General features: G+C 40.8%; 1 protein-coding gene across 3 annotated transcripts in view; it reads left to right on the plus strand.

The window, feature by feature from the left end:
- PPARGC1A (PPARG coactivator 1 alpha) overlaps positions 1-16,735 on the plus strand; it is an 804,378-nt gene that overhangs the window by 431,965 nt on the left and 355,678 nt on the right. The window contains exon 2 of one of the 3 annotated variants that reach the window (XM_004375137.2): positions 14,639-14,806. The exons of 1 other annotated variant lie outside the window; for it this stretch is intronic. In XM_004375137.2, coding sequence (XP_004375194.1) covers positions 14,738-14,806 — 69 coding nt within the window. In that variant the 5' untranslated portion in view covers positions 14,639-14,737. Of the gene's footprint in view, positions 1-14,638; positions 14,807-16,735 lie in introns of those variants that run through there. One more of the 3 variants, XM_023730245.1, reaches the window with a different exon arrangement.

Genomic DNA, 16,735 nt, shown 5'->3' on the forward strand with positions numbered 1-16,735 from the left:
AGGCTGCTGAAATGAGTTAGGGCTTCATAGTTAATGGCTGTGAGCACATTCCTTTATCGCAGGCCTCTCCAAAATGTTCGCCATCAACAATTCTAAAAGGCTGTGAATGACTCACAGCCAATGTGAGTAATTGCGCTGGAGCTTCAGGAGCTGGGGCCTCTTCCTTTCCAAAACCTTCCCCTTGGACATCCTGTCACTGTATTTACATCTCTGGTTTGGCTGCCCCTCAAGTCACCCAGTAAGCACCCTTGCCATCTTGTTTGCACACCACACTTTTGCAAGTTTCCCTTCTTTCTTTTGGGACTTCCTGGTTCCCTTACGCAGCCTTTTTTAAGAGAACACCATTCCCTTGCTAGTCAAAGTGTGGTCGGCGGATACGCAAGGCATCACCTGGGAGCTTATGGGAACGCAGAGTCTCAGGTCCCACTCCAGCCCTGCTTAATCAGAGTCTGCATTTGAACAAGATCCCCAGAGGATGTGTGTGCACACAGATGTTTGAGAAACACTCCGTTACTTTGTGAAAGTTCATTTTTGCCTCTGCTGTTTCTGTTCCCTCACTCTGTTCCCCAGGTCCTTTTCTGTCTTACCTTAGGCTGGAAAACACCCCTCGACATCTCACCAACCTCTATATAAGTGATTCCAAAGCATGATGAGCTACACTGGGATGAGCTGAAATAAAGTCCCAGAGAAAGATGATACATTTTTTTCAAGGTTATATATTTGTTTTGATAATTGGAAGCTGGTGGTGGAGGTAGGGTCTTCTTACTCAGCAAAGTATTTAGAGCCACAAAGAAGTTTGAAAATTAGACATTTATAAGATCAAGGGCCATGCTACTGTATTCTCACTGTACCCTAATATTTCAAGGAGCCCTTGGTGGTGCAATGGTTAAGTGCTCGGTGGCTAACCTAAAGGTCAGCCATTTGAACCCACCAGCGACTCTGCAGGAGAAAGACCTGATGATCCACTCCCGTAAAGATTACAGCATAGGAAATCCTATGGGGCAGTTCTGTTCTGTCCCATAGGGTCCCTGTGAGTCAGAATTGACTCGCTGGCACACAACAACAGTAATGCCGATATTAACCAAGGTTTCCTGTTCAAAGAATGGTTGTTATGTGTGATGTGAGGCCTATTAGAAATGTGATCTATTTTAAATAGCTCCTACTTGAGTGAGTTATGTTGTTCTTTGAGTGCTTATCATGAATCATGTACCACCCACGGAGTCAAGTGTTATATATTCACTCTGTGATTTAGTCAGCGCATCAGTCCAATGGAGTATGATTCCCATTTTACAGATGATCAGATGGAGACTCAAGAAAGTGAAGTAAACTGCCCAGAGTTACACAGCTGGGAAACTGCAGGATTTGAAATCAGGAAAACTGCATTCCTAAGTACTATTTGACTTCTCCAAGTCGAAAATCTTTTCTGTGTCTCCAAAAGGCTTTTTCCTCAGGGCATGTATCTCTGGGAAGAAGAGTTATACTAAACTAACTCCTGACCATCTTCCACGCTTTGCTCAGGTCTTTGGAATCTCCCATTCCCAGTCCTTCATTGTCTAATGTTAATGGTGACTCCAGAGTATTGTCCACACTGATACCATCTAACAAGATGTTACCTCACCTGTCTCTTCTTTGAACTGTGGAGTCTTGGTCCTTTGGAAGCATCACTTGCTTGTAGAATTACTTGACACCCTTTCTCTGAAAAGGAAGTTCCATCCTTTGCTCCCCTCTGCACCTTTGCCCTGTCTGGCACTGTCCCTGGTACATCTCAAATTACACATATTTGCTCAGTGACTTGAATTTGAGCTGATTTCTTTCTGACAGGGAGCTTGGGAGTGTCAGAGTCCTGGGTAGGGGGAAGGTTGTTGACAGAGGCAGATTTCTCTGCACCGACTATTTCACACTTTTTGCCAGGGCCCGTCCAGTTATCTCTGAAAATACAGTCCACAAAGAACTGAAGGTGAGGGAATGATGAGAGGGAAACGGACTACTTTATAAAACCCGGATAGCCACCTGGGCCTGGCCTGCTGGAAAGAGGGAGCCAACTCAACTTGCTTTTGATCCTTAAAAAATCTCAGTCGTGGAACACAACTAGAAAGAAAGCAGAAAAGACTTAAGACTTCCTCTTGGAAAGCTATTCTGTCTTTGATTTTTCAGAACGTCTTCAACTGATTTGGGCCTATTTTTAATGCCCATTAAACCTGATGCTGTAAGGAGAGCTAAATATAGGGACCACGTCCCCCTTTCTTTTATTCGTTGGCCTTAATCTTCCTCGGAGGGAAGGAAAATGCTCACGAAGTTTCACCACGGAGTTGTGACGTTTGCCCTGATGGGCCCTGCCGAAAGGAAACTCATAAATACTGTGTCGGAAATAAAGATAATGAATAGATTCTTTTTGGAGAAAAACATTAAGTGGAAGTTTATTTATGTTAAACCTCCTGCGTCTGCTCAAGACTGGGAGATAGTTCCTCTTGTTTTCCTCGGGGTCCTTTGGGGACAGCAGTCAGCCTGTGTGACTGGAGCAAGCTTTAGCATCCTACCAATGACATCCAGAAGAGCAGGACACACAGCCAAAAATAACACACGGCATCAGAGCAGCAGCTATAATTCTGGTTCATTTTATACTGACGAGGCTTTTCTTTTTTTTTTTTTCTGGAAGAAGGCATTATGCGCATCTTAAAGCACACAACTTTGCGAGTACCTATTGGACCAGAAGAGGAGAGCGATGAGGGCTCCCTGCAGTGGCCGTAAGCCCGAGGGCTCTGTGAAGGGCCGTGCTGTACTCTGTCCTAGCTGTTCCTTCACGCCTTTGCTTTCCCACACACTTTACGACTCCCTCTTTTCTAATTATTTTGGGTGCACCACAACGTTATCAGCTTCTGGGATGAGTCTTCAAGTCTGGTGCAGGAGCTTATCCTTGCCTTTACTCTGTGTTTGTTGCTGTTGTTAGTTCCCTGGAGTTGGCTCTGATTCATGGTGACCTTACGTAAAGCAGAATGAAATGTTGTCCTGTCCGTCTTCAAGACTGTAGGTATGTTTGAGTCCATTGTTGCGGCTATTGCGTCAGTCCATCTTGCGGAGGGTTTCCCTCATTTTCGCTGACCCTCTGCCAAACGTGATATCCTTTTCTATCAACTGGTCTTCCCTGATGATGTGTTCAAATTCAGTGATCTGAAGTCTTGCCATCCTCACTTCTAAGGAGCATTCTTGGTTGTATTTCTTCTAAGACTGATTTGTTAGTTCTTCTGGCAGTTCACGGTATACTTACCGAGGCTGGATAAGAAGGGAAAGGAGCTGGGATTGTGAATGTGCTCTGGAATCACCTATTTGGTCCAGACTCCACCCCTTTCAAGCCATGGAAATGTTGAGAAGTTATTCAATGTTTCCATCTTTCAGTTTCCTTATCTGTAAAATGGGGATGATGATAATATCTTACGGAATTATTTTAAAGATTAAAACCAAACCAGTTTCTGTTGGGTCAGTTCTGACTCATGGAAACCCCCTGTGTTGCAAAGTAGAACTGTGTACCATAGGATTTTCATGGCTACGACGTTTCAGAAACAGATCGCCAGGCCTTTCCTCCGAGGCACCTCTCTAGGTGGGTTCCAACTGCCAAACTCTTGGTTAGTAGCCAAGGGCTTAACCATTTGCACCACCCAGGGACTCCTTAAAGGTTAAAGTGCCTGGCTTATGAGTCAGAATAGACTCTATGGCAATGGGGTTGTATGGTAAGCGCTCATATCTGTTAGCCTCTATGTTTACCATTATTCTAACAGAGGGTGGGGCCAGTGAAACTTCTGGAACAGTGACATGATTTAAAGCCTCTGGTTTGGTATATTTACTATGTTTTAGCAACCATCTGAAGGAGCCCTGGTGGTACAGTGATTCAGCGCTTGACTGCTAACTAGAAAGTCGCTCCATTCAAGAAAGATGTGGCAGTTTGCTTCCATAAAGATTTACAGCCTTGGAAACCCTATGGGGAAGTTCCACTCTGTCCTATAGGGTTGCTATGAGTTGGAATTAGACTCAAGGGCAATGGGGTATGTAGCAACCATCTGCAGGGCGATCTTGGCTTAACTTGGTTTCTAAATCTGTTCATGGTCCTGATTCCCAGTGTTGTTTTGAGTAGGCTGTCAGCCTTGTCTTTTGAGGAGAAGCGGAACTGTGAGTCATATTGTTTCTGTCCTCCTATGGGCTGCCCTTGGAGAAGAGGCCTTCCACTCTCAGCCTTCCCTGCCATTCCTCGATAAATAAGAGCAGCCCACACCCTCTACGTGAGAGATGAAATCGCAGCTGGAAACGTTGGAGGATTTCTTCCAAGGAGGTGGAAATCAAAAGGTTCCAGATAGCACTCTTTCTGCCCAGTTCCAACAATACAGTCTTCAGCCACTCTCCAAGCTGCACGTTTGCATCTCTTGCCGTGTGTGCGCTCCCATCCCTCTGTCTTTAAGAAAGGCAGCCCTCCAAAGGAGCACATTTTTGTTAAATGCCATTCAAAGGACTCTGTTGACATCTCTGCTAATCTCAAGTTGGTCTGCCTCTGAACGGGACTTTTGGGGAAACAGAACTGCAGGGCTGTTAGATCAGAAGGACTCTTATCCCCAGATTTCTGTCTTCATACAAATTACAAACTGGAATGTAGTGGAAAAGAGTTTGTCTGTATGGACATTAGTGTTCTGTAACCATTTATGGACATTTGGATTTGAAAATGAGTCTAAAAAAAATCATGGGGCGGACTGCTATGAAGTTTTGTTACTGGTGCTGTGGTCTGTATTTCTGTACAAACAGTTCAGAAACAATTTTATTTAAAAATACTACTACTGTAAACTTTAAACATAGTTGTTATACCAAGGGAATCTCTGGATGGTACAAATGGTTAACGTGCTCTGCTGCTAACCGAAAGTTTGGAAGTTCAAGTTCACCCAGAGGTGTCTCAGAAGAAAGGCCTGGTAATCTACTTGGAATAAACCAGCTATTGAAAACTCTATGGAGCACAGTTCTACTCTGACATACATGGGGTCACCATGAGTTGGAATCGACTTGACAGCAACTAGTTTGGTTTTTCAGTTTTATACCAAGGGTGGGGATGGATTTCCATGTTGCTCTTCTCCAAGGGCACCATTTCTAGAGGATGCAATAGGAGTGGTGCCCCCTGGAGTTGTGCTGCGTTGGGGCACAGAATCTGAGTGGGATGGATCACTGGGGTAGTGCAAACATATTCCCTATTCCATGGCTCAGATAGTTCTTGTGGCTGAAGTGGTTTGCTTAAATGGCCATCTCTCTCGCAGGGTGATGAGGAAGATAAAAACACACAGACTATGTTTTCCAGTCTCTCAGTGCCTAGTGCCCAGCACCATATTTAGCACATGTTGTTATTGTCATTAGCTGCTGTTGAGTCAGCTCAGATTTATGGCAATCCCATGTTGTCCGGAATGTTGTCCGGTCCTGTGCCATCTTTATAATCATTCGTATACTCGAGTCCATTATGGGCGCTATGTATTTTGAGTGCCTTCTAACCTAGGGGGCTCATCTTCTAGCACTGTATTGGATAATATTCTGTTGTGATCTGCGGGGTTTTTATTGGCTAATTTTTCGAACTGGATCGCCAGGCCTTTCTTCCTAGTCTGTGTTAGTCTGGAAGCTCCTCTGGTATCTGTCCACCATGGGTGACGCTGCTGGTATTTGAAAAACCAGTAGCATAGCTTCCAGCATCATAGCAACACGCAAGCTACCATAGTATGACAAACTGGCAAACAGGTGATAGAGTTAGCACACAGTAGGTATTTAATTCATGGTTTTGCATCCATTAACATATTCTGAGGCAATAAAATGATGTAAAAATATGACTTTGCATCTGCTTTCTGATGAAGAAAGAGATTACTCTGAGTTTATCTGTGATACCAGTTTAGGACACAGAATAACATTAGAATTTAAATTCTAAAATCCACAGTTTTGTCTGTCTATAAATTTATAGTAGATTTGATAGCTCCAATAGACACATTTAAAATCTAAAATAAGGTGAATTAAATAAAATGTAGAATTTGTCTCCTCCTACTCCCCAAGAGTCTTAAACAAATGTGTGTGCTCATTTCCACGGATGCATGGTATATACATGGTCTGCACCTGTAAATTGTAGTTTATTTGATTTAGAACCTTAAAAAAAATTATGACTGCTCAGACAGAAGCTAGAAAGTATGAATTCAGCTCTTAGTTTGTAATTCCTATCAGAATGCTTTTCTGGAAAAAAAAAATGAACAGCTGTGTTTGTCACAAGTGGCCTTACTTCTAAATTATGTATATATACATATTTTTGTGGTTTTAAGCCAGACCCTTGATGTTACTTTAACTTGGTTTTCATGGTTTAATTTATTTTAGTTGGTGAAGATTATTCATCACTCATTTAATTCCAGGGTTATCTATTGATTCTTTTCTCCTCATTTGGTATTTTCTGACATTTTGTGGCACTCGATATTGATTTATACAAAATCAGTCATCTAAATGTCCAGAGGAGTGTCATTCACTTGTCAACTGCTGTTTTTCTGAACTATTAAGTGGAATAGCCAGGTCTGTTGAGGTTGGTGGGTGATTTAAGGGCTGGAGTCCTGCCCCACACACATACTGGGTTGTGCTTATAAATATCCTTGTATAATCTTGAAAATGAGATCACTGAGAAGGACCCCAGGGGTAACAACAAGCAATTTCTTGGTGGGGGGCTGAAGTCCCCCATAATACATTTGATTTAGCATTCTGTCCCCAAGGCACTAAACACCTACACTCTAAAATTAAAAAAAAAAATTAAAACAAAATAAAGCTTTTCTATGCAGATAGACATTCAAGGTAGATCCTCTAGTCCAGTGCTTCTTAAAGCTAATGAATTATACCCCGAACGTATGGCCCCTGAGCGCCCTTTTAACTCATTACTGAAGTCACTCCTGAGGTTCACCCTTCAACCAAAGATTAGACAGTTCTATAGGGCCAACAATAACACATGTGAGGGACGTCCTTCATAATTCAACCGTGTATATAAGACTAATGGGCACACTTGCCCCAAAGCAAAGATGAGAAGGCAAGAAGGGACAGGAAAACTGGACGAATGGAAGCAAGGAACCTGGGGTGGAGAAGGGGAGAGTGTCGACACATCATGGGGTTGGCAACCGATATTACAAAACAATTTGTGTATTAAGTGTTTAAATGAGAAACTAATATGCTCTGTAAACTTTCACCTAAATCACAATTAAAAAAAAAGAATTAAAAAAAAAATGAAAATGAAAATATTTAGGTTCAAGGTGAGGCCTGAGAATCAGCATTTCTAACAAGCTCCTATGTGATGCTGGCCTTTGCACACATTCCAACCAAATTGCCATCCTTACTCCCTCCTATGTTGACATTTTTAAACTGTCCCTGAGGTTCCTCTAATATTGTTGTTGTGTTATTGGGATTAGTTGCCCTCAAGTCAGCTCCGACTTGCCGTCTTCATGATCACTGGCGTGCTAGAAGCCATCGTTTTAGCTGTTATGTCATTTTTGCAGACCCTCTACTTTACCAAACATAATGTCCTTTTCTAGTGATTGGTCTTTCATATATTAGGAAAAAATGAAGGAGGAAAGAGATGTCGGCCTCAACTCCCTTCCCCTCCCCAACTTATGTCCTATAATAGCCGTGAGAACCTAGTCCTGTGTTGTAAGTATGTCAACCAATTGGATATTTTTTGATAACTTGTAATCAAAAGAATTTGGGAGTTTATAAGGTCAATACCCATGAATCTTTGAATTCATAATGTCTAAATTTAATTGTGCCTAGAGGACCTGTGGCAATATCCCACCTCCTGTCATCTAAACTCTCTTGTTTGAGATTCCTCTTGTCTGCAACTTTACTCTTTGCCTGGTTGCAAAGCGTCTTATTCTCCCAGCCGAATGGGAAAATAACTTGTGACAGAGTATTAGGAGATAAAGCTTTAGGCTACACTTCCTAAGGAGTATTTGCAATTACGTAGACAGTGACAGAAAAGTTTTTCAAACCGAAAGATATGAATGGTGGGATTTTTTGCTCTAGGACAGGCTGCTGGAGAATTTTATTCGGGAGATGGGGCGCACAGAAGCAGTTTCCAGTATGCCTCAAATTATGTGTCACATAGCCTTTTTCTCATGCAGCCTACACATAAGATCTATCTTCCTATTCTACTCATTAGTCTAGTGGCTATTATTTTTGAGGACTTATAGCTTAAGATGGTCTTTAATGTAAACTCTTCTAAGAAAATAGTCTGTAATTCATCTCTGCTGTGCTTAACATTTGCTAAGGCAATACTTTGTCTCTGGGCTCTCTGGATGCCCAGGACATCACAAACTCAGGAACAGTATATAAACATACTGGGAAGTGAAATATTATTTCTATGCTGCATTGGGAAGGATGATGTATGGAACGTCTTCACCTAGTTGGACTTAGATTTGATTCTTCGGAAATCGGCGGCAGATCAATATGTAGAAAAAAATTGAAGTTCTCATCTATATGTTGTTTTTTATTACATTGTTTTGCTTCGGGCTCAAACACATCAAAGTAACTCAGACACTGTAGATAGAATCATCTAATTTCCATCAATATAGTCTGCTAAATCCTTCCCATTATAGGCCATTGGTATTATTACATAGCTATGGAAAGACACGGTAATGCTATGCAGTAATTAATTGGAGACTACGTGGCTCAGATTTATACAATATTTAATGTTTATAGTTACAGCCAGGCTATTTCTCACTTAAGTGATGTAAGTAGACCTAGGTATTGAAATGTGTTCTGTTTCTTGGTGTGGGTATTTGAGTCTATCACTTTCTATCTCTTTCCATTATGGGTAAGTTGAGAAAAAGTCTTTGCTGGTTTGCCATTTTCTTTTTTATAATAGAAGCCTTCTGACCGCATACAATTGCAGGTAATAGTTGACTGATTCATCACAGAATTTGATTAAATTGGGAAACCATAAATCGTGTATTTATATAAAACATTTGACTTTTGCTTCTTAAACACCTAAATGCATATTTATTCAGCAACATTTTGCTGTGGAGTTGAGGCCTTTAAGTATCAGTCACGGAGTGGAATGTGGAAGTCTTTATTGTAGAAGCCATATCTGTAAAGCATTCTCTACAAATCCCAGTTTCAGTTTCTTTACAATGAATGAAGAATTTAAAGACAGTGACCAACTGGAGGGGAGAGTCTATCCAGATTTTTATGATCCCCATCCTCCAACAGTAATTTTTTTTTTTTGTTTCTTTTGTTTGATTGTGGTAAAAATATATGTAACAAAAGATGTGCCAATTCAATGTTTTTTAACATGTACAGTTTAGTGACACTGATTACAGTCATCCTGTTCTGCAACCATGATGACAGTAATTTTTTAAGCAATTTTTACTTTCTGGGTCTTTCCAAAGCATTCAACTGTTTCCTGAAAACAACAACTACCTTTCTATTCAAACTCCTACTTTTAGATATTATATTTAATTGAATGATGGAATTCCATTAACAGGCATAAACAGGATTGGGAACAAACACAAATGACTCTTGGTAAGCATGCAGCTCAACTGGATGGGAGCGAGAGTACGTCGATGTACTAGAAAGTAGTCTACCAGCCCCAGGTGTGTTCTATTAGTCCCAATACCATGAGCATCACTGGAGTACAACTTGGATCTTTTACAAAGGGAAAAGCAAGGGTTAATCTAGTTGAACAGGGAGCTGGAAGTCAATCCTGTATTTTTTTCCCTTCTGAAATATAATGACTATCGTACCCGAGTTCACCCTTTCAGATTTATCAGTCTGATGACTGAGGTGTTTTGTTAGTTTGTTTTAGTTATAAAGTTAATGTACAAATGTACAAACACCTCCGGTTTTGTGAATCTGGTACATTATTATACTTTGTGAAGCAAATTCTTGATGACAAACACTTTGCTATTAACTTCTTCCTGGGTGGTGCAAACAGTTAGCTCACTTGACTGCTAATGAAAAGGTTAGAGGATAGGTGCCTTGGAAGAAAGGCGTGGCAATCTACTTCCGAACAATCAGCCATTGAAAACGCTATGGAAGACAGTTCTACTTGGACACACATGGGGCTTCCATGGTTTGGAATCATCTCTATTGCAGCTGGCTATTAGCTTTAATTAAAAAAAAAAAAATTAGAAGTAAAAGTTTGTGGGAAAAAAGCTCTATTAGTGTCTCAGAAAATTTCAGTGAGAGTGGATTTAAGTGAAAATGTATAATAAAATGAGTTGCAGGAACTCATGAAAATTCTAGCACAGGTATGAAGTGCAAGTGTGTGTACAAAATTCTATAAGCAGGCATATGACCATTAGTTTCTTCCAAGCTTCGGGACTCCCTGGATCTATACTCCTTTCCATCGATGTCCCCCTGCCCTGCTAGGCTTTCTTTCCTTTTCTCCCTTAGAATGAATATCTGTGTGTAATACCACTAGGTCACAGGGCCACAGTCCACCAGTATATAACACTGTGAAATGCATGATTTAATTCACTGGGAAAACTCTTTTATTTTCAAATCTCTTGGTTCCTAAAACGAAGTATTAGCGTTTTTATTATGGAAAATATTTTTTTTCTTAAAATCAAGGGCTGCCTGATTGATATGTTTTGTACAGATTTTTCCTTTTTATTTTTATATCTGACTTTTTCGTAAGGAATGTTACAAATTCTAAAACTCTTTCCATTTCTTATTAGTCAGCATATTCTTGATATGCCGCTTATCTTGAGGGAAAAACAGTGGGTAAGGGCAAGATTTTGCATCACTTTTTGGCATGAATTTGATATTAATTTCCACATGGTACAAGGGAGTTTAACCACCTTACTGCAGACCGACACTCCCAGCTGAGGGGTCCAGAATGTATATTGTTTATTCTAAGGCAAGGAAGAGTAGATAAAAAGCATTTATGAGGTACTCAGTTTCCTCTATTAAAGATTACCGTCTAGCAATGCATTTCACTTTATTTTATTTTTAATTCAGGGCGTAGTTATTAGCACTTGCATTTGAAGAACATTAAAAAATATCTTCTCCTGGGTGTCCTTGAGCAGGTGTAAGTTGGTGTCACGTTAAGACAGCTTGAAATGAAGAAAACTTTGCATCCTTGGAATGTCAGTGTTGTGATCCGGGCAGCGTGTAATCCATACTTTCCTTCCACCTTATTTTCAAAGTGGAACCTTCCTTTAATAGAAAAGAAAAAATAACAAAGACAGAAACCAAACGGATTCTTTCTTGATTGCTTGATTTAAAAATCGTCAATAAAAACACTGCTATTTGATAAACTCCTGCATTCTTGTATGTTCTCGTTATGCTTACAATTTGGAGACACGTATTTTGTTTTGTCTGTAGTGAATTCCGACTGGGCTACATTTATTATTTGATGCTTCATTTTGCTCTCATTAATTTGCTTGCTAAGTGATAAGTAGCATTAAAGTCATGCTATTCTGAGCTTGCATTCTGAGAAAGAATGACACTGCATTATTGAACACTTCTACTCTTTCCTTTTATAAATTCATATTTCAGTATCACCTATAGAAATTGTCACACTTAATGCTGCTATCTTATACACAGGGAAAAGAAAAGGAAAAAAAAAATCAAGGCGATAGAAGAAAGAGGAAATAGTGGAGTATGAGAGACATGCTAGAGCAGATTGGTCTTGTAATAGAATCTGTTGGAAATAGTTTTGCAGGCTTACCCTATACTTGTAATAAGTACTCTAGATAATTTCATTTTACTTTTGCAATGACTTTGTATGGTAAGGACTGCGTATTTGTCAGGTTAGGCTGTGTTATGCTGTGGTAACCAATAACCCTGGAAGTTTATTTTTTTGTTCACATAATGCCTGCTGTCGGTCAAGGTGACTCTCCACAGCAATTGTTGCCCACGATTTGGCTCAGCATTGTTCTTTTTCAATATTTAGGCACATCGTATCAGCACATGCTTCCAATATTGCTGCACCAAAGAAGAGTAGAAGGAAGAGCAGACTAACAGTCAAGTGCCAGGAATTAAGGCCTCCCGCTGGGGAGTGATACCCATCATTTTGCTCATATTCGTTGGCCAAAACAAGTCATTTGGTTTTGCATGATCTTAAAAGGGTTAAAGAAATGCAATCCTGTTGCATGCCTGAAAGCAGAGGGGAACTGGATATTGATGAACAAAAGTAATGCCTAACAGAGACAATAATACCTCCCTTTTACGGATGAGGAAACTAGGGCTCAGAGAAGATGGGTCATACAGCTACCCAGGGACATAGAGGTAGAACATATGAAACTGCTATTCAGACCTAGGTCTGTTTGATTTCAAAGATTATGCTACCAACCACTTCACATATTGCCTTCCATGAGAACTGGTTCAGGTACCTAGCAGATGGCGTGAATCAAATGGTCAGACTAATTACTCCCAGTTTTCCTTATGGGATATTGTTGATAAGGATTTAGAAGAGGTGCAGAGAATCAGGTGATTGGTGAGGCTTTCAATGAGTCTAGTCTTTGGACCAGTTCTCTGGACCCTTGCTGCTCTGGCCTTTCTCTCTTATACCTCAGGGTAAGCTCTGAAGAAGCGTCTGGATATTCTCAGTAAGAGAGAAGAACTGAACAAGTAAAGGAAAGGTTTTGCATTTGTGTGCTCTGCTAGAGGTGAGGTGGAAGGTACAGTCTTGTGATTATTAAAAGAGTAAGATACGTTTGTATGGCAATTTATAGCCTTAAAATGTGTTCACATAAAAACTGAAGATGAGAACAAATCTAAGTGTAGTAATTAACTGTATGGCCCTATCAATGAGGTGTAATTCAGACCCGCCAATGGGACCTGAGACTACATCAAAGAAAGTGCATTGATTTGCAAGGAGGAGGGACCAATAACACAGATCTTGGAGTCAGATCTGGGCTAACTCTTGACCCCATCACCTAGGTAAATGTTTCCATCCCTCCCAGATTCTTTATCTGTCAATCAGAATGACAACTTCATAGAATATTTGTAAAGGTTAAATGAGATAATGTTAATAAAGCCCTTAACTCAGTGCCGGCACTAAGGCCTGTGCTATATAAACATTGGCTGCTCTTTTTTTTTATTATTGTTATTGTGGAGAGTTTTCAAACAAAGTGTGTGATTCTTTGGCTCCATGTGCAATGGTAGATCACAGTGGAAATGGCATAGTCATTTCCGGGAGCTCTCTAAAGATAGTGGAATATACTTTGAGGCCTGCAATCAGAATGGAGAAATTACCTGAAATGATTTTACATGAAGAAAAGCTAAAAGAACCAGCAATATTTGACCTGAAAAAGAGACACCCTTAATAGAAGATGGAGCACATGGGTGACTACTGTCTTTGAATATCTGCAGGCTTGTCCTAGAGAATAGTCTTTATTTTTATTCTTTATGGGATCAAGAAGTAGTACAGCCATGGATTGAAGTTGCAGGGAGACAGATACTAATTCCTTTTGGAACAAAGATATCAACCGTGGAGGAAGATTGTCTTGGGAGGTGGCAAGTTTACTGTCATAGATGGTTTAAGCATTGTTGGATGGCTATCGTCAGTGTCATGGGGATTCAAGCATATGATGAGTGGTTAGAGTAGAGAAACCTTACATGATACTCAGCACTGAGTTCTGTGATCCTAATCCTGGGTGCACATTAGAATTGTCTGGGAAGCTTTAAAAAAAAAAAACGAAAACAAAAATAGTGTCTTGAGCTCCACTCTAAACTAATTAAATCAGAATCTCTCAGGGTGAGGCCTAGGTAATATTTTTTACAATGCTTCCTGGGTGATTCTATTGTGCAGCCAAGTTTGAGAAGCACTGTTCTAACTGAAAAGGAGTAGGTGTCATTGACAGTAAGTAGCCTGGCTGCACAGCTAAAACTATAGGTGATTGATTCTGAACAGCAGGGGCCCGACTCACTCTGTGTGAGAAATGGAAATGGAGCAGAATGGAGTTTGGTTGTTACCATGACGATGAGCGAACATTGAGTTTGGCTTGGTTGGTCCCTGGATTTTGAGAAGTCCACCCAAACTGAAGCCTCTGGTCATTTTGAATAATAGTTTGGCAAAGGGACTGAGGTCCATGGTCAGGTTCAAGTGCCTGCCTTCAGAATGTCTTACAGAGAGGAAACCATCGACTGTATATAGACGCTTCAGGATTCAACTATGGGGATGAGTCTATTTTCACCAAGAGGAGCTTGCTAGTATTTGTGTTGATTGGTTGCTGAGCAATAGATATGGTGCTTTTAGGGGGAAAAGTATTCAAATAAAATATGCTGCTTCTATGTAAAGTAGCTTCTTTCTTTCAGGATACCCCAAACACTTGATGAAACCCTGCAGAATAATGCATATTCTGTGTGTGTGTGTGTGTGTGTGTGTGTGTCAGGGCAAGGAGAAGGTGGGAGTACCATAACAATGCATATTTCTAGAGCATGCCTTCACACTTCCCTTCTCTGGCCAGAATCACAAGAATCACCTATTGTCCACTGGCCCTGGAGCTTGGTTGTTCTTAATCTCTGGACTCTCAGTGATTAAGCTGGCTCCCAGCCTGGCCAGTTAACAGCTGTCCGAGTAGCCCCATGTATCCCAAATATGTTCCCATGTGTATTCTTCATGCCCAACCCCTCATCCTCTGGCATGGCATTTTCTCCATGACAGTCTGCCCCCGACCTGCTCTCGCTGCTGCTTTGGTAAAGGCTTGCAAGGACAGAGAGTAACAGCGAGTGGCGAATCCAGTTTGCGGAAGCAGCACCAGCAATGGATGAGACCTCCCCCAGGCTGGATGAAGACTGGAAAAAAGGACTTCAGCGAGAAGCAAGCTGGCCGGTAAGTGATGTCCTCAGCTGCAGATGGGACCCAGATCTCTCTCAACTCTTTTCCCAAGTCTAGGTAATCCTCATAGATTTGTTTGCAAAACTGTATTATCTGCAGGAACATCCACTTGGGAAAAGGCATCATCAGTTTCCATTTCTTTATAAACCATGCAAATAAGATTCCAAATGAACTTACTCTAGGTTCTTGAGCGAGCTAATAGGGTTTTACAAATCTATAGATGTTGCTAAATTTATACTTTCTTAATAAAGGCCCTTGAATTAACAAGTTGCAGGTGTATATCAAAGGAAACATGCAGATTTGGTTTGTGTGAGTACAAGTTCATTGCAATAGAAAAATTTAATACAACACCTGCCATCAGACTTACTTTATGGTGTTATAGTAGCTTAGAATAAGGGGCTTAGTTTTAACCTATTTTAATGAGGTGACCATTCTTTTAATGCAGCTTTTGTGCCTTATTTATGCTGAACTCATACTAGGTAGAAGCTCTGTGGTATGCAGAGAGTTCAAGCTAAAGGATTCATTTTGGTGTAGAGGCAGTTTTCATTAAAATATGCAAAGCAGTAATGTGTATATGTTACAATACCTATTTCGAATTAGCAAAATTATATGCTCCTGTCTGGTAAGCTGCCAGCTGAAATTCCTTCCTCAATCCTGCTGAATGGTTTTGATTACTCTTCTTCACATTACACATTACACACCTCTAATGCATATTTTCATGCATCCACTCCATTGCCATTTAATTAGACAACAATATTGAAGAGTGTTGCCAGCGCCTGTTCTTTAATTTTTTTTTTTTTTTCCAATGCTGCTGGCGGATGGGAAAAAAAGAATACTTCTGTGCATGAAGCAGTTCTCATGGGTGGTGTCAGATAAAGTAAAGCTGTGATTTTCTATTTTGTCTCTAGCACAAAATTTCATTTAAAAAGGTGATTCAGAATGAGTTGATTTCCAACAGCAGTTTTTAAAATAATTTCTTTTCATACAAAAAGGGAAACTTTTAATAAGATGGCTTCTTTCTCCTGCAGTAGAAATGTTAGTGAAACACAGTAGTGGTATTGGCAGGTATGTTCTGTTCTAAGCAATGTGTTGTTAAGTAAAGGAGCTTCAGGTAAACCGTCCTCCAGCCTGTCATGCAATTGGAGTCCTTCTGCTCGGAGCCAGGGCGTTATTTAGAAAGCCGGAAGAGAAACAAAATAAATTTCTTTGTGCTACACCGAGGATGTCACGTGGTAGACCTCCAGGGGGTCCACACAAGTTTCCAGATGCTTTATGGCATATTAATGTGGCTGCTGCACGATCACTGGATTTTTGCCTTTGGTTTCTATGTTTTCTTTAGGAAGTTGGCATCTGATATAGAAAGTCTTCATTTCATAGGTGGATGAAGGGAGGAAGGATGTGAGGAAGTGACTCAGACATCCCTGTGAACAAAATATTGAAACTAGAGACATGAAGTCCAAATGTTTATGTGAAAAAGCATGGATTGTCTCAATATTAGCATCCCATGAACCTTTAACCTAGTAATTTCTCAAAAGGCAGATCATGACAATGTTGTCTGTGCAGCTTGTCTCCAAAGACGTGATCCTGCACAGCTGATCAACCCTGTTGTTCGCATTACGAAAACCGAAGGTCCGCCTTTCAGTTAGTGGAGGTAGTGGTCAGGAAAAGGACTGTCCGAGTCTCTGATTTGGTCCCCTTTGCTTTTGATTCTGCATGGTGCTGGGTGGAAGGGATGCCACAGTGTGTTCTCCTCTACCCCCCACGGTGTTCACCACTAGTGAAGTCGCCTGCTGTCCGTACTCCCCAGTCATCTGTATCGCTACTCAGGATCCCCACCTGCACGGAATCACCCCACTTCTACTGACACTCAAGCTGTCGCTTGGGGAGGAAACTCAATCTGATGACACCAAATGGAGCGCCTTT

Source organism: Trichechus manatus, unplaced genomic scaffold (assembly GCF_000243295.1).
Source record: "Trichechus manatus latirostris isolate Lorelei unplaced genomic scaffold, TriManLat1.0 scaffold00034, whole genome shotgun sequence".
NCBI lineage: Eukaryota > Metazoa > Chordata > Mammalia > Sirenia > Trichechidae > Trichechus > Trichechus manatus.